This window comes from Penicillium samsonianum, assembly GCF_028829775.1.
Source record: "Penicillium samsonianum strain IBT 33392 chromosome Unknown utg000001l_segment0_segment0, whole genome shotgun sequence".
Taxonomy (NCBI): Eukaryota; Fungi; Ascomycota; class Eurotiomycetes; order Eurotiales; family Aspergillaceae; genus Penicillium; species Penicillium samsonianum.
Genome location: NW_026643259.1, coordinates 2,034,903 through 2,051,624, shown reverse-complemented (window position 1 = coordinate 2,051,624; position 16,722 = coordinate 2,034,903). Strand labels below are relative to the sequence as shown.

Sequence of the window (16,722 nt, the reverse complement as noted above, 5' to 3'; positions counted from 1 at the left end):
CCTTTAGGCCTCCCTTGTCGGGGCCAGCCGTCCCTCTGGGATGGTCGAATAGTGCGGAAATACCAACCAAAAACGCACCATGAGCACCATTCTTAATATATACTGCCCTTTACTTGTTCGCTGGTAGGATCCCGTCTACACTGCCTATATGTCGTGTTTGTTATCCAGGATACTTCCGTAAAGGTAAAAGAGCGATTGTAAATCAATTCATTCTGTCAATCCTGGGAGATCCTATCTGCTTTTCCAACACTGCCACAAACGCTTCTCACATAATGCGCGTTGAGGCCCGGGGGCGATATGCACAATAAGCTAGAGTGGACCCGATTGTATATTCCTGATAGTCTAGGCCAGGCTTTTGGCGATATGCAGCGTTACATGTACGAAGTATGTGGCTCTAGTACTACATTTCACCTGTGGATATTTTGTGGAGTAGGATGTGGAGTGGGATAATATTCCCGATCTGCACAAGACGTACGTAATCCCGTGGGGCTATCTATTGAGGCTTATTGACATGGGGCCAGATGCAGATGCAGACTAAGGTGCCTACATCTGGCAACCAGTCGTCATCATATTACGATCGCCCGAACAATCAATATGGAATTCGAGTGGAGTGCAGGTATACAATACAGTAAGACATGCAAAGGCTTGAACGTCACACACTTGTTACAATACATGTGGGTAGTCCGTTTCACTTTTTGTGGAGTGTTATTATGTGTATAGTCCTGATTCGCGTGCGGTATACGCGGTTGCGCGGGGCTGTATGTGGGAGCATTCTAGATTTGGAGGTGGAGATGCACTGAGGCGCAAATTAGGCAACTGCCTATAGAGTACGAAATATCCAATTTTCATGACCTGTATTGATACGAACTCAATTCAGTTGTGTAAAGAGGCGAGGTGTATGCGGATGGACTCTGCCCGTTGGGCTAGTAGCTTGTTGTTCTACCAAAATACTTTAGGGAATAGATGCTAGACGATTGGTCTCAACCTTGGAAGTCTAGTTCATCTTCGTTCTCAATCCTCCAGCACAAGTATACGTACAAGACATAAACTTATATACTATGGACTATCTGATCATAATACATATCACAGCTGTTGCTGTTGTGCTATATCTCGTCCGCTACGTTTGTGGCCTATACTTGCATCTCCAAAATGTACCAGGTCCGCTGTTTGCGAAGTTCACAAATCTGCAACGCGTGTGGTGGGTGAAGTCCGGACGAGCCCATGAATACCACCGTCAGATGCATGCTGTGTATGGGCCTGTCGTTCGATTCGGTCCAAACATGGTCTCTATCTCGGATCCTCGCGCCATCCCGGCTATCTACCCCAGTAGGCCCGGATTTCCCAAGGTCAGTAATGGTAGTACCAGAGTTATTGCGTCCAGTCATAATCGGATTTCAATCGCTAACATCGCTACCCCCAGAGCGACTTTTATCGCACGCAGAAGCCTTACACACCAAACAAGGGCGCCATGCCGGCGGTTTTCAATTCCCAAGACGAGGACCTTCATAAAAGGCTTCGAAGCCCGATTGCTCCTCTATATTCCATGACGAATGTGGTGAAGCTCGAGCCCTTTGTCGATCAAACCCTCGCGGTACTGTTAAAACAACTCGATGATCGGTTCCTAGACAGCAATGATGTTCCGTTTGATCTGGGGAGCTGGCTTCAATATTTTGCGTTTGATTCGATGGGGACATTGACGTTCTCTCGACGATATGGATTTCTGGAACAAGGCCGCGATATGAATGGAATCTTGGGTGAGATTTGGAAGTTTATGAAAAGAGTTTCCGTGGTGGGTTCTAGCTCTGCACGTCGTGTTACAGTTGGTTTCTAATGCGCATGACTTTCTCAGATGGGCCAAATTCCGTGGTTTGACGAGTTCTGTAATACGAACCCGTTCATAGCATTGTTCAGGTCACCGACAGGGTTTGGGGTGTTGAAGGTAGTCGACAAGTTTATATCGCAGCGCTTAGCCCGTCGTGAAAAAGGCGAGGTTTTGGACGAGAAGGATATGCTCTCCCAATTTCTCAATATCCAGGCCTCAAACACTGATGTTATGCCTTGGTAAAGAAATCTTCCCGCTGATCTATTTCTCCTTGTCTTATATCCGGCTAACTCATGTCTAGGGCCCCAAGAGCCTGGACTTTCTCTAATATCATGGCTGGCTCTGACTCGACTGCAAATGTCATGCGTACAATTATGTACAATCTCTTGGTTCATCGGGACACACTGAGCCGCCTGCAAGATGAGCTTGTGGAATGCGCGAGCCGAAATGGCCTTTCTCGGACGTGTCCCTCGTGGGAGAAAGTGAGAGAGTTGCCCTACCTCGACGCGTGCGTTCTAGAGGCTTTACGGCTGCATCCTCCATTTTGTCTACCTTTTGAGCGGGTTGTTCCTGACGGTGGTTTGACTGTTTGCGAGACATATCTTCCAGCAGGGACCATTGTCGGAATCAGCCCGTATATGGCCAACCGGGACAAAGAAACCTTTGGCAATGATGCAGACGAATGGAGACCCGAGAGATGGCTAGGTCTGAGTCACGAAGGCCGAAAGAGGCTGGAGAATAGCTTGTTAACTGTGAGTCTAAACTTCGTCTACGTCAGACATGCTCTTACTGATCCTGAGATGTAGTTTGGGGCGGGCCGTCGTACTTGTCTGGGGAAGAATATCGCCATCCTTGAGATCAAAAAGCTATTTCCAGTCCTGCTTTTCAACTACGATGTGAGTACTTTGCGTAAATTGAGGCATGTGCTCTTCTTAATGTGTTCCATGCCAGATACAAATTGTGAACCCGGAGAACTACAAAACGGAAAATGCTTGGTTCTTCAAGCAGACGGGGCTACAAGCAGTGATTCGCAGGCGAACGGAAATGGAGAGAGGTTCTAGTAGCAAGGACAAGCCCACTCTTCCACCTGTCTTGAATATTCCTCCTTCATTATCAACTGTCGATGTGCGAGTGATCGACCCGTAAGGCCCTATCTCGTCGTATCCATGGGAACTGATTGACCTAATAATTGCAGAGGAACGCTCCTTGACCTACGACCTGACCTATTCTGGCAACCCGAACTTCCAGGCCTCAAAAAGGTGACAGCACCAACTTACTGCTTTTTAATCTCGGCTGGCACTCGCCATGTTCTATTTGACTTAGGAGTCCGACAGGACTGGGAAAGCCTTCCGCCATCCGTTGTAGCCATGATCAAATCACAGACAACTATCCAGAACCCGCGCAACGTCTCGAACATTCTGGACTCAGACACATCGTCCCTGGGCATCCGCAGCACAGACATCGAAGCCATCATCTGGTCGCATGCCCATTTCGACCATATCGGCGATCCGTCCACTTTCCCACTGTCTACCGAGCTCGTCGTGGGTCCTGGAATCCGGGACACCCACTGGCCTGGATTCCCAACTAACCCGGACGCGATTAATCTCAACTCGGACATCCAAGGCCGCAATTTGCGGGAGATTTCCTTCGAAAAGACAGAAAGGGGAGCCGTCAAGATCGGCTCGTTCGACGCGCTGGACTATTTCGGTGATGGATCTTTCTATATTCTAAACGCCGCAGGCCATTCCATTGGTCATATAGGCGCCCTCGCGCGGGTTACCACCTCGCCGGACTCGTTCGTATTCATGGGTGGAGATTCCTGCCACCATGCTGGTGTACTTCGGCCTTCAAAATATCTTCCTTGTCCATCTCACTCTTGTCACATTCCGCTTTCGTCCGAATCGGAATCTGTCTTCACCTTGTCGCCTGTGCTTCCTTCTGATTACAACGCGGCGTTGAAGACAGTCGACAACATCAAAGAGCTCGATGCATACGACGATGTGTTTGTGATTCTTGCTCATGATAGTACCTTGAAAGGAAATGTGGACTTTTATCCTTTGACTATCAATGATTGGAAGGCAAAGGGGTACGGCAAGAAGACGAAGTGGCTGTTTTACAAAGATCTTGAAGACGCTATGGAAGGGAACAAGTAGAAATATATTTGAATTTTGAATTTCATAAAACTTTCCCTTTTGCAGAGAATCCTTGAGGAGCTCTCCCTACCCCCTGAATCATGTATAATCACCAGATTTCTATTACAGGCATGTATTATATTATTACCCTCCCTCTGAAAGTTGCCAGGGACATTCTTATCAAATAATGGATTTTATCTCACGTCATACCTGACTGATGTGGATGTCTATCCGCCCAGCTTCCCAGTTCTAGCTTTGGCTTAGGAGGTCTTAGCTTTTCAAAATCCTTAACAAGAACTTGCTTATGGCAGATTATCAAGAACTATATGTGAGTGTATTGACTAACTTTTGGTCTGATGTACTAGATGGAAGGAACTCTAGACAACATTCGACGAAAACAAAGACCCCGCATTCAAGAAGAGTACAATTTCTTCTCGTGGGTGTGCAAGCCGTGGACATTACCCTCAGTTTGGGCGCTAGCGCTTCTCATCTCAAAGCGAACTGTTCCATTGTTCACCCCATCACGCAAGGCATCAAGGTTCTGGACACCAATATCCTGGAGAGAATGCTGCACACCAGCAACAAGGTAAGGGACATACTGGGTGATAGAGCCACGATCAATAACGGAGCCCGCAACACCCTGCGCAACCTTGACCTTATCATTCTCAGAGAAGTACCGCGAAGCACCGGCGTTATTGCCAGCGCCGCTCTTGCTCTTGTCCTCCATAACCGCAATACTGCCCATACCACGGAAAGCCTTGACCAACTGTCCTTCACTGCTCATGAAGTACTCGCCAGGAGACTCGGTGGTGCCAGCAAGCAGACTTCCCATCATAACTGCTGAGGCACCCAGCGCAAGTCCCTTGACGATATGGCCCAGGTTCTGGACACCACCGTCGGCAATAGTGGGAACACCGAAGCGCGCGGCGAAGGAAGACACACTGCGCACGGCTGCAGCCTGAGGACGACCAGCGGCCATGACTTCCTGCGTGATGCACGCGGAGCCACTGCCCATACCGATGCGCAGACCGTCTGCACCAGCAGCGATCAACGCCGCGGCTTGCTCGCGGGTAACAATGTTACCGCCGATAACGTCAATGTCGGGGAAGGTCTGCTTGATGTATTTGATCATAGCAATTTGGAAGATGCTGTGGCCCTGGCTGCTATCCACGACGACAATGTCCAGACCGGCATCGACGAGCTTCTGGAGACGGACCTTATCCGCGTCGTGGGTGCTGATGGCCGCGGCGCAGAGCAGCTGCTTGGATGGAAGCTTTGATGCAAGAGGGTAGTGAATGTTCTTCATCAAGTCACTCCGGGAGAGCAGGGAGATCAGGGATCCATCCTTGTCCACAATTGGCAGTTTGCCCTTCTTCGAACTCCGGAGGACTTCGTTGGCTTCGGCGAGAGTGGTGCCTGCCGGTGCGGTGACGAGGTCTGTCGCCATAACAGCCGTGACAGGATCCTCGTGGTTCTTGTGGAACTGGATGTCTCGGCTGGTGACGATTCCGAGAAGCTTCGAGTGGAGGGTTCCCTTTTCTGTGAACGGAACAAGGTAAGGATCACCAAACGAAACAAAAAGAAAAAGAACCACCAAGGAGAAATCCAACTAACCAGTCACCGGGAACCCGCCGAATCCCCATTTAGTCTTGAGTTCCTTTGCCTCTCCGACCGTCGTCTCCGGAGACAGAACGATGGGATCCTGGATGAAGCCATTTTCATAGCGTTTCACCTTCCTCACCATCTCAGCCTGCTCGTCTGGTGGGCAGTTATTGTGGATAACACCCAGACCTCCCAGGAGAGCCATATGGATGGCCATGCTGTGTTCGGTCACAGTGTCCATGGGAGAAGACAGTAGAGGGGCCTTGATGGTGAACCGCCGGGTTACTTTGGTTTCCAACGAAACATCCGATGCCGGGAAGGCTGTTCGTACGATTAGAGAGAACAAGCTATGAAATAAGTTTCATTGTCTTACTGATAGAACCGGGCAAAATCAGGAAGTCATTGTAGGTCAAGGCTCCATGACTATCCGAGTCGAGGAGAGTATCGACGTGGAGGCCATCTCCAGGATACTCCTTGAGCACTTCTAAAGCCTTGGTATAATCCAGAACTTCGACCATAATGCTGGTTTAAAAAAAAGATAATAAGAAAAAAAAAAACTAGTAGGTATTGGGAATGGGGGGGTGATTCCCAAAGGAAGTCAGAGGGGCAGGGGAGGGGTGGCCTTTTAACATGACTCCGGCAGGGGTACGTTTAGCGAAAGGCCTTCGTTTTCTTTGATGATCTACGCCCCACAATGACCTGTTTAATCCATGGGTTGTCTCAAGGCTTTTACCAACGGAGTACGGACTTCTCCGTAATGAGCCCGTTCTAAGTTTAGCGTATCAATTTATGTACTTTTGTTACAGGCTCAAACTTGGGAACTGCATACAAAGTATACCACGCTAGCAGGGGTTAGACAACCAATCAATGCGAAACTAAGGGTATTAATAGATTGTCGGTGTAGAGCACGCGACTCGAGAGAAAAGCGTCAAGACAAGCCTTACCGGGCTCAGCACTAATGGGTGCAAAGTTCTATCGTCTCTACTTTACTATTCGCCCAACGCTAGAAGAACGCCGGATATCGACAGGGACTGAAATTCATCATCAAAATACGGACCCATCGGTCTCCCGGGATCCAGGAATGACATTACTAATGGAAATCAAGATTTTCTGAGGCAAATGTCTGGTCCAGGGGGGGTCCACACCTCTCGAGGGGGAGAGCGGGACTGGAGGATGTGCGGCTGCCCGTGCACGGGCTGCGGCCGCCGGCCCCACAGAACCGAAAATTTAAATGCGCTAACCTTCCAAGGTTGGAGCCTAGATTTGCGGCCGAATTCGGGCTTTTATTTCTTATATTATCTCCGTGGAGTCTGATTCTCATTTCCTAAATATGTAGCTAACCTATAATTGGTGACGTTTAGGCGAGCTCTGCTTCAATCAAACTCTCCGCCACGCCCGGATACGAATATATGTTGATCACCTTTAATCCTGCCTGGGTGAAAATATATCTCCATTCAGCTTCTGTTCTTTCCCTCACTGCCAAGTGGGCCAACATAATCATATCCATATTAGTTGCCGCTAGAATTGGTTTCTCCTCGCTAACGACAATCTCATTCAAAAGAACTCGGGAGTATCCCTTCGCCAGCGCAGGCACAAGGTTTGCCATAATCTTGATTGCATCCTCGTCTCCGAAGCCATGGGGAACAGAGTGCATGTAGTACGCCCGAGCGTATTTGACCGGCTGCGGCGTGAAGATGTTATGAGCCGTCGCTTCAAACTGGCGGGATTCATCGGGCGACATGCTCGCAATGGTTTGTTCTCGATCCTGAAGCACGAGCCTTCCTAGAAGAGGACTGAATTTAGAGGCAAATGTCTCGAGGTCGTGCCCTCGACCACCGCCCACATCAACCAGCAGAACATCGCTGACAGAGGCATCAAACCCGGAAAGGAGACGCTCTGAGACAGGGTAGAAACCGGTGTCGCACCAGTTTGGTTTTCCAGCGCGGTAGGCACTCATGTAAGAGTGGAAATACTGCAGATAGGGGGGTGTGTTGACCAGCCATTGGGGAAAGGTGAGCTCAGTGTTATGAGCAGCTTGGAATGGACCATCAGTTCCACTCAGCGTGGGGGTCTTGTACCCATTGCTCTTGAAGAATTCTGGGAATTCATTGAACGAGGGCCTTGACACATCATGACAAAAGCGGATGGAGTGTTGATAGTTCTCGGCGGCAAGGCTATCGCTCAGATCTGTGCCATGGAATGCTCCATTCTGAAAGGTAATCACATTCATAGCCACGAGATGTCTGGCCAAGCGCGATAGAAGGCTGACATCAACGCCCGTCTTCGAAGACAGAGCTTCACAATCTATCCCCTTACCCGCGGCATCTTTCAAGTGTTGAAAAAGATTGACGTCAGCAGCAAGCCTGATAATAGCGGACAGTGCGGGCTATATGAACATCAGCAATAGTTTCTAGTCTTACCCCGCCAAATCAAGCTTACCTGAGACCAGAAAGTGTGTTGAATAAACTCGCTCGGAACTTCAAGGGCGGAGATCAGAGCTCTACTATGAGCAATTAGGGATTCCCTTGCACCAGCTTCATTGTTCTCGAATTCTTTAGCTGCCAAGGTAAGCTCTTGGAGAATGGAGGTCGCAGACTTGGTGGCCATGGTGCTTTTGATGAACGATTTCAACACAGAGAATATGGGAGAAAGGTGTACACAATATCACGTTACACTTGGAAGATGACCTATTATATTTGTAGCCGCGTCTGGTGACACCAAAGCCTCTCACTTCCTGGCTTAAACGGAAATCTGGTCTCTCGATGTATAGTCCACGCTAGGTGGAACCTGGGGGCTGTCCATGCATGTCTTTGGTCTGCCTCGTTGCTTCTGTCATGATGCCTAGCACCTTTAATTTCTGCAATTTTGACAATACGACAGGGGTTTAAATTACCAGAGGTTTCGTAATATTTTATCTCTGCCCTTTTTAGCGTGCATGTATGTAATTTCGATCCAAGTGGGCCTTGCATGTTGTGTGTACATGTATATATTGGGGCGGTAATACGGTGTTAGGCGGGTGACTGGTGCTGGGTCACCCGCCCCAATCCTATTCCAGTAAATTTCCGTCGAATTTGGGTCTGGAACGTTGCAATCTGATCCGAGGTGGCAAATAACGTAACATAACAATTCATCTTGAGTACAAATACATGCAAAGAATATAAAATAGTTATTATTTAATATTACGTGTAGCAAAAAATGTTTTAAACAAAGAAAAACGTTGTAGGAAAGTGGATCCTTGGTACCACATCACCTGCATGCATATGTCGAGTAACCTACCCCGTTTCGGTAACCTACACGGGTTACCACATCCCAATACAAACTCGGGGCTAATGCACATGTACGTTTTGTTAGGGATCTACAACATACATATAAAGTTACATACGGTAAACGGATGGTATATGAAAGAGCTGATGTGAGACCTCTGGTTAGAATGAGGGATATAATTCAAGCAGCAGTGTGGGAATCGGAGGTATTGTAGAGAAGTATGTCGATCTCGCCCCGTTGTCTGCTGGGTTTCTCCAGGACCACCCTGACCTTTGCATATGTCCAGCGATATATCAATCGTGTGCACTAGACTTCACTTTGTTGCTAATATTAAGCGCTCTGTTGAGGTGTAGACGGATAATCGAGGGTTGTTGGGTTGTACAAGAATATCTCAATAACATAAAATTGAAAAGTAGACATTTGACCAGCTATCTACAACTTTTCCTTTCTGCCGCCCTTGCCACGTCCACTAGGCACTGGTTTTAAGACCTTATACCAGTTCTCCTCTAGCACTAGATGACTCTTGCCTTTCCTCTGTTCTTCCCACTCTCTCTCCATCCGCCGGAATCGATCCATCTCCTGCTGTAACCAGGCCACACATGTCCCTGCAACAGTCTTGATCTCCTGGAATGGCATCAAATGCCCCAATCCAGGTAAGATAACCTCTTTAACTCTTCCCTCAGACACACCTCCACTCCCGCCGATGCCTGACCCGCATATCTTGACACCTTCATGAATCTCATCGACATTCAAAAACGTCGCCCCGCCCACAATCCACAGGCATGACGGTCGGAGTGTCTCTAAGCGGCGGAAGGTACTTCGAGGTTCTGGCCGGTATAAAGGAATATACGCTACCAATGGATCCATATCGGCATGAGTGGCTCGCGGGATTTCGATCCGGCCCGTGGTCGGGGACCGGGCGTTGAAGTTCTGCCGTATTTGCGCTATAAGCTCGTGGTACTTGGGCGTCGCTAGGGTGACCGGAGTGGCAGTAGTGTCGGTGGCCGCATCAAAGCGCGCCTTAACGGCCTCGACATCCGGATACAGTGGTGTCGGTAGTTCGCGAAAAAAGTATTTTGCCATACGATCCACGCACCGAGGATCCCAGCCGTGGATGAGGCCACGGTTGGCACGTATGGCTGCCTCGCGACTGGGCCAGACGTCATTTCGCCAGAGAGTGTAGTTTATCGGGCCTGGAGGGTCGGTGCCGAAGCCCATCGAGGGAGGGCTTAGCTGAATGAGTGGATCGATAAGGAGGAGGGTTGTGAATAGGCGCGGATGTAGATAGGCAAGATTTGTGCTGGAAAAATGATCAGTATCCTATTCTTTGACTTCTCAAAATTGAGAGGGGTTAATTCGTCACAAACATGATATTCCCGCCAAAGCTATGGCCAATTCCGACGAGAGGACGTGGCATCTGCTCACGAAAATGGTTGATCATCAAGAATAGGTCCCGCGCGTGATCCATCCAAGAACCTAGGAAATTTTCAATATTGGGAGATGTTCAAGAATCGAATGGGAAGCACATACAATCCATACTGAGCTTGTCCTCATTCTGGATCCCGCTCTGGTTCATACTGGCGACGTCGGCCACCCAGATGCCTCGAATGTGGAAGCCATTAGCTTGTTCCAGCAGCTCGTCCCACAGCGGTTCGTACAGTTCCTGTGTCCGATTTTTGAGCATATGAGACGAAATATCAGGTTAAAGATAGGGTCACCTTCGGTAGACCGACTCCATGAGCGGCAATGAAAGTAATTGCATCCGCTGGAATGGGACCTTCGTGTTGGGGGGTATATTGTCTGACATGAAGTTTCAGTACATCTTCCTGCGTGACGGTGCTCCCTGGGTATTCTCTAATATGACTGCCCGGGACAAGATGCTCAGTAACGGTGAACTTCTCGCTTGACATGGCGAAGATTGGAACTCGGATACAGAATTAAGAGGGAAAAGAATGAAACGGGGAATTGTGTGCAGAAAAGGTCAGAATTTAGTAATTTACTAATATCCCTGCTAGAGTCTTCCTTAGCTACCTAGGCACGTATCTTCCCCTCTTTTTCCTGCAGGGCGCACGGAACAGCTCTAGTCTAAGGCTCCTAACCCCTTCTTTTATTTTCTTTTCTGTTGCATATACTATGATCAGTAAGTCTAACTGGGTGTAGGCATCTACTTTTTGATGTTTTTATTCATCTCCTTGTACCTTTGCCATGTCATTGTAAATGCATTTTTCATATCTTGCATCCCACCGCTGAATAGAAATCCTAGTTGTCCTGTGACTTCCTTGACGGTAAGAACTTCTCATTTGATCGTTCACAATCTCACTTTTCAGCTAAACCTCATTATTCAGTTGAGGCTCATTTTTCATCGGGACGAGATCGTTTCGTGGAGTGGTACATTGAGGTTGAGACAATTGAGCAGGCGATTTCAAAGCAAATGCAAATTGGGGAAGGCAGCTGACGATGTTGAATCCGTCAAGGCTGATACAGAGCATAAATGGGCGTTGAAAGCCGCACGTAAAGCAAATAAATGGGGGGTACCAGGGCGGATTTGGGGGTGGCCAAGCCAACAGTGTTGAATCTGAGGAAGGCATTTAGTAGTGATAAAAGTAAGTCAAAGCCGTAATGTAGGTGCATAAAGCCGTGCATGAGCCTAGTCGGAGAGTTCGTCGTAGTCGGAAGCATCGTCTTGCTCTTGGTCGTCGTCTTACTGGGCTTGGTTGTCCCTATTGGCTGGATCCTGTTCCTGCTTAATGGGTATCCCCAAAGGCAGCTTTGTCGTCAGCCGCGGTTATCTCGGCTGCTCTCTCTTTTGCGCTTTCAAAGTCGTCGGAGCTCCCAATTTCGATTGGCTGGAACGAGCTTGTGTAGTGGAGGGCAACTCTGTAAGGCAGTTTGATCCGTGGATGGGGCTCGTAAAACTGGATGCTTCTCTGAGCATCCAGCCTGGCTGGCTGGAACTGCCAAACCGAACCGTACAGCTTCAGTGCGGTGAAGCCAACCGAGGTCATTGAAACTTCCATGGGATTTCTCCCGGGAAAGATGTCACCGTAGGGTTGAAAATATAGTGCGGAAGACCTTGAATGCACGCGCGTCAACAAAAAAGGTGGGTTGACGATTGGTAGGATTTGGTCGCGTGGGCATTTCAGCTTCCCAAGGTCTATAATAGAAATCCCAACTGCACTGTGACTGCCTCGGCGGTAGGTATTTCTCACTTGGTAGTTCACACTCTTCTCAAGTAAGGCTCACTTCTCAATTATAGCTCAATTCTTAATTATAGCTCACTTATTAGCTAATAAGAGCATATCTCCCACCCAACCGTATGCTCTGTTTAGCATACGGCCATATAGGCGCGCAACTCTGATAGGTAGTTTGCCCCTCGGATGGGGCTCGTGGAACTGGATGCTTCTCTGGACATCCAACCTGGCCGGCTGGAACTGCCAGACTGAACCGTAAAGTTTCATGGCTATATAAAAAATCCCACTGAAGTCATGGCATAGGGAAAGTCGTGCCAGGGGACTTCCCCTAGGGAAGATGTAACAGCAGGGTTGAAAGATATAGTGCGGAACACCTTGAATTCGCGCGCGTCAACCAAAAAGGTGGGTTGACGAGTAGTAGGATTGGATGGCGTGAGCACTTTAGCTTCTGTGATGGGTGCCGGGGGTTGTGGCGTTGCGCGAGTCTTGATCTTTATCTTAGGCCGTGTAACATTCATTGTTTCCCCCGGAAGATCGGAATGGGTTTGAGAAGAGTCAAGATCAAATCACCTGATTTGTTTTGTGTAGGGTTTGTAGGCTCAACCCACTCCGGAGTGCGCTGGAAGATGCGCGGCTGGGACAGGAGATCATGCACAGCTGTGCCACTCACATCACCAGTGTTGCCAATCATGGCCTGGTCAACAGCAGCCCAGAAAGCATCAAGATGATTCTCAGCGCTGCGCAGCGCCGCGACGTTTTCTTTAATCCGGCGCTTTTCAACAGGATAGGTAAATTTCCCACCTGAAGGATCGCTAAGACTCGCAGCTTGCTTCAAGATGTTTGTATCATGAAGCCCGGCGAGAATCCGGGCAGATGGCATCGTCCGCTCTGTGTAGTCCTGGCTGAATCTATCCTTACGCTCGGCAGGTTCAATATCAAAGCCTCGGGTCCATGGGTAGTAGATTTCCAACTGGTGCAAACACTGAGAGATGATTGAGATATCACCCACCACCGTAGTGATGTACGAAGAGAGCAATTCCCGCACTTTTGCATCTGATTGAAGCAGTCGATCTAGCTCGTCCACGATGAGAGACATACCAGCTAAAGACAAGTAAGTGCCATCCACACCTAGGAGGCCAAGTAGCCAAATAAGTCTCTTTTCCACCTTGCCCAACTTGGACCCGGACTTGAACACAACCGAGATATCTTCCGAGTGAGAGTCGGGTGATGGCAGACGAGCAAAGTGTCTTCGCAAAGATGGAGAGGCTACAATCGCATATTTTAGATTGGATAATGGCTCTGTGTTACTACCTCACCCGCGCTCCATGGGTGAGGTAGTAACGGAACCGGAGCAATGCCTCCAGATACTCCTCCGGTAAATCTTTTGAAATCGATATGTCGTCAGCATACTGCCTTTGTAACAAGACCAACTTCTTGGCTTGGCTGCTGAGTTCGGAGAACAGCTCCAGGTCGAGGTATGCTTTCGATATAACAGAGCCAATGATGTGCGTCCAGAGAAGTTGTCACCGATTGCGGCTCAGGAGTGGGTGGGTATTTTCGTTGACGTTCTTGAAAGTCTCCTGGCGATGGTCCTTGGCCCCGTGCAGCATCCTGGAAAAGTAGTCTGGGTCTTCTCGCAAAGCCCACAGGTGATCTTCTGCAGCGGATGCCTTGGCCGCGAGGAGCGACGCAACAAGAGTAAGACCCAGTTGTGCTGGAACACGATATGGGGCTTCCGCAGCCATCACACCCAAAGACTGGAAACCGCTTAACTCATTTTCGGACCTCAGGGGCAGTTCTAGTAGAAGAGGGAAGGAGTCACTGGTCAGGGTGGACTCGGGGATGTCATGGAGAAGCTGCCTGCAGCATTGAAAAACAAATGTTAAAAGTCGCTCCTGTATTTCCAGTATCAGCAGGCCCTCTCCAGGTATGCACTGCTTTTGTTTGGCCGTCCATTCATAGGCATCTGGGTGTTCACTCCAAGCAACGATCTTCCCGTAGTTCGTGACATTTTCAGTCAGGCCATTCATAATCATAGTATGGCTGTCCAACAAGATGACACCAATTGCTTTGCTGACCCTGCCCATATTTGTGGCACCAAAGTCGACGGCAGCAAAATTCGAAGGGTTATGACGACCTCGTGCGTTCAGAACAAGGACAGCGTCTTGGTGTTCAGGGGATCCTCTTGATTTATGTACGGCCAGATGTAAGAATCCCGATATTTGGTACCTTTCTTATGACCGACGAAAGCTTCGAAGTCCGGGCGATGCATTGCCGGGATAGTCGGCCAGGCACTTAGGGGAATCTTTAGCCTCTGCTGGCGGGTCTTTTTGGACCAACGCTTGCGAATTAATGCCTCGTGATGCTGTAGGATTTCGTTCAAAGATTGATAGGTGATGGATATTTTGCCTGACCTTGCTTCGTAGTCGGACCGACCGCAAAATCCAAACCCACATTTCTCTTTTTAATTCCAATGTCAATCATTTGATTTGATTGAACTTTTTGCAGGTCTTTCGCATAATATAAGCTTCCATACATAGGAAACCGAGTAGATACGAGTGCTTTCTCAAACTCGACGAGTTGTTGAACAATTTGAAGTTTGTCAGGACCCGGTATACCATCCCACAGCTTGCTAAGTTCCACTCCCTGACTCTTCTCCATTATAATATACTCGGCTCCAATCTCTTCGGTAGAGGGGCTCCAAGCGTACACAATTGGGGCTGGAATCCTAAGTATATTCCGAACCTAGAAGAGTATAGTATTAGGTCATATAGTGCTTAGCAACACGAAGCCAAGCAACCCTTACATAGTCCATCGTTCCAACCTCACTAGCTGTAGTAAAGTATTGAGGTCCAGCATTAGGATTCGGAAGCTTTGCAATCACTTCTTTCCTATTGTTCATCGTAAGAAGGAAGACCTTATTAAAGTTCCCCTCTGGGAGCATCTGCACTTCGACGCAGGACATAGACCCTGTCGCCCGAGTTGCGATCCTGACGAGTTCTGCCAGATTGAACTTAACATAGCGGCGAGAAAGCTGTTCCTTCTCATTCCAAAGCTATCTTCCCGATGTGTAACAATAAAGGCTATCCTCGTCACAGTTTAACGTGGAGATTCCTTGTATGGCAGGGGTTGCATGCGACCGGGGCCAAATAGATGTCGAAAATGTCTGCGTCTGGCGAGAGGGCCAACATCGGAACCTGGCTATATCAACAATTTTCGATGGAATGCATGATGAAACGGATTCAGTTTTGCCAGGGTGCAAATGAGACCTGGGTTGAAGGATCCCATAAACCCTGCGTGCGTACATTTTGTTGAGGAACGAAGTCCACACGCGTCACGTTCAGAAAGTACATATCCTTGTCACATGCACATGCATCACATGATCGGGCGTGTGCAGCGACAACTTGACTCTTTTCGGTCATCCCTTTCACGTGTACGAAGACCCATAACTAGCGCTCAGGGTTCAAAACCCCCTTTAGAAGGGGTTTGATGCCTGAGTGCCTTATTTTAGAACGGCAGAAAATTGAAATACCTGAATTACCATAACAGAGCCCTTCAAGGTCGACAACATTAATGCCTTAGAAAATGGGCACGATATGTGACACATATCCTAGAATTCCCTTATTTCGGCGTTGAAGCCTTCCCACTATGAGAAATGAATGAGAGGCATGCAAACCTTCTAGAAATTGGAGATTCCGGGATTTGTATGGGTCCGAAGGCTTCATTCTTTTGAACATGTAATTAATACCTTTACAACACATTGTATAGAGCGGTATGGAGAGCGGTGCTAATTCAGGCATTCGGGCCTCCAGAATCCCCCTTAAAGGGGGTTTTGAACCCTGAGCGCTATGGGTCTTCGTACACGTGCCTTGTTGATAATCCGAAATATCCAAACACGCTAACAATTGCCAGTTACAGATCTGAAGTTCCAATGTTCTTCGACCACTATAAGGATTCATATCTAGCTTTCTAGATAATAAACAATAGGGACCCGAGGCATGTTTATTTATTTATGCCTTGGGTTTCAAAAGTTAGGGCATATAGTTTTTCTTGTTAGCTTCCCCATTCTAATATTGATTGCAATAGCAATAGCAATAACGATAGCAAATCACAACTCAGTGCCCTAGTACACACTATTTTATGTACCTAATCTTTACGGAGTAGATCGAAGTTGCCTTATGATGATGTCATCTTGGCCCTCCCGAAGAGATCCCGAGGTCACCGGGCCGCTATAGTATGTAGTCAGCTATGACCCCGGGGCCGGTGTACTCCGTATGGAGTGTATAGGTACGCTTGTACCTTACATGGACTTATGAGTGATGATCACTAAAAAATCGATTAAACACCTGAGCTCCTGGAGGTCTGTGCATTAGTTATGAACGAATTCAGTTTATGCCCGAAGATCTCCCGGCTGACATAGATATTCCCTGATTGGCTATGCTGTGTAGGTCCCCTGTGGTTCCCAATTCGAATGTTATTCCACCCTTGGAACCGGCAGGGATGACTTCAAAACGTCGCTTCCATGTCAATTTCCCCAGGTCTTATTCTCATCCTCTACTTCTCCTCTTACCGTGCATAGCTCAACGGAGTGTAGATATATAGGTATGTTGCGCAACATACTTCCAAGGGCCAAAAACAACAGTATCCCCAATATATTTGCGGTATTTTCTGATCAGCCAAGACTGCCCAGAGACAGCCCAGAGATATCATT

The 16,722-nt window shown here is 48.3% G+C and overlaps 8 protein-coding genes across 8 annotated transcripts; 1 reads left to right on the top strand and 7 right to left on the bottom strand.

The window, feature by feature from the left end:
* Window positions 1–1,058: 1,058 nt before the first annotated feature.
* On the top strand, window positions 1,059–3,975 carry N7471_000800 (uncharacterized protein; the record flags this gene model as incomplete). Its single annotated transcript, XM_057273521.1, has 7 exons — window positions 1,059–1,346; window positions 1,421–1,789; window positions 1,850–2,061; window positions 2,124–2,574; window positions 2,629–2,718; window positions 2,774–2,964; window positions 3,018–3,975. 7 exons carry the CDS (start codon window positions 1,059–1,061, stop codon window positions 3,973–3,975), a joined length of 2,559 nt encoding a protein of 852 aa, XP_057141700.1.
* Window positions 3,976–4,266: 291 nt separating this feature from the next.
* N7471_000799 (uncharacterized protein) lies at window positions 4,267–6,131 on the bottom strand. Its single transcript, XM_057273520.1, has 3 exons — window positions 5,930–6,131; window positions 5,569–5,877; window positions 4,267–5,493 (listed from the first exon to the last, which is right to left on the bottom strand). The coding sequence occupies exons 1-3, from the start codon at window positions 6,072–6,074 to the stop codon at window positions 4,367–4,369; spliced, it is 1,581 nt and encodes a 526-aa protein (XP_057141699.1). The 5' UTR covers window positions 6,075–6,131; the 3' UTR covers window positions 4,267–4,366.
* Window positions 6,132–6,913: 782 nt separating this feature from the next.
* On the bottom strand, window positions 6,914–8,163 carry N7471_000798 (uncharacterized protein; the record flags this gene model as incomplete). The annotated part of the gene is made up of 2 exons (XM_057273519.1): window positions 6,914–7,942; window positions 7,996–8,163. 2 exons carry the CDS (start codon window positions 8,161–8,163, stop codon window positions 6,914–6,916), a joined length of 1,197 nt encoding a protein of 398 aa, XP_057141698.1.
* Window positions 8,164–9,252: 1,089 nt separating this feature from the next.
* On the bottom strand, window positions 9,253–10,730 carry N7471_000797 (alpha/beta hydrolase; the record flags this gene model as incomplete). The annotated part of the gene is made up of 4 exons (XM_057273518.1): window positions 9,253–10,120; window positions 10,188–10,296; window positions 10,351–10,483; window positions 10,539–10,730. 4 exons carry the CDS (start codon window positions 10,728–10,730, stop codon window positions 9,253–9,255), a joined length of 1,302 nt encoding a protein of 433 aa, XP_057141697.1.
* Window positions 10,731–11,564: 834 nt separating this feature from the next.
* On the bottom strand, window positions 11,565–11,837 carry N7471_000796 (uncharacterized protein; the record flags this gene model as incomplete). Its single annotated transcript, XM_057273517.1, has 1 exon — window positions 11,565–11,837. The coding sequence occupies one exon, from the start codon at window positions 11,835–11,837 to the stop codon at window positions 11,565–11,567; it is 273 nt and encodes a 90-aa protein (XP_057141696.1).
* Window positions 11,838–12,525: 688 nt separating this feature from the next.
* On the bottom strand, window positions 12,526–13,338 carry N7471_000795 (uncharacterized protein; the record flags this gene model as incomplete). Its single annotated transcript, XM_057273516.1, has 2 exons — window positions 12,526–13,258; window positions 13,328–13,338. 2 exons carry the CDS (start codon window positions 13,336–13,338, stop codon window positions 12,526–12,528), a joined length of 744 nt encoding a protein of 247 aa, XP_057141695.1.
* A 196-nt stretch (window positions 13,339–13,534) lies between these two features.
* On the bottom strand, window positions 13,535–14,098 carry N7471_000794 (uncharacterized protein; the record flags this gene model as incomplete). Its single annotated transcript, XM_057273515.1, has 1 exon — window positions 13,535–14,098. The coding sequence occupies one exon, from the start codon at window positions 14,096–14,098 to the stop codon at window positions 13,535–13,537; it is 564 nt and encodes a 187-aa protein (XP_057141694.1).
* A 292-nt stretch (window positions 14,099–14,390) lies between these two features.
* N7471_000793 (Aminoglycoside phosphotransferase) lies at window positions 14,391–15,202 on the bottom strand (the record flags this gene model as incomplete). The annotated part of the gene is made up of 3 exons (XM_057273514.1): window positions 14,391–14,756; window positions 14,818–15,066; window positions 15,116–15,202. 3 exons carry the CDS (start codon window positions 15,200–15,202, stop codon window positions 14,391–14,393), a joined length of 702 nt encoding a protein of 233 aa, XP_057141693.1.
* Between the last annotated feature and the right edge of the window lie 1,520 nt (window positions 15,203–16,722).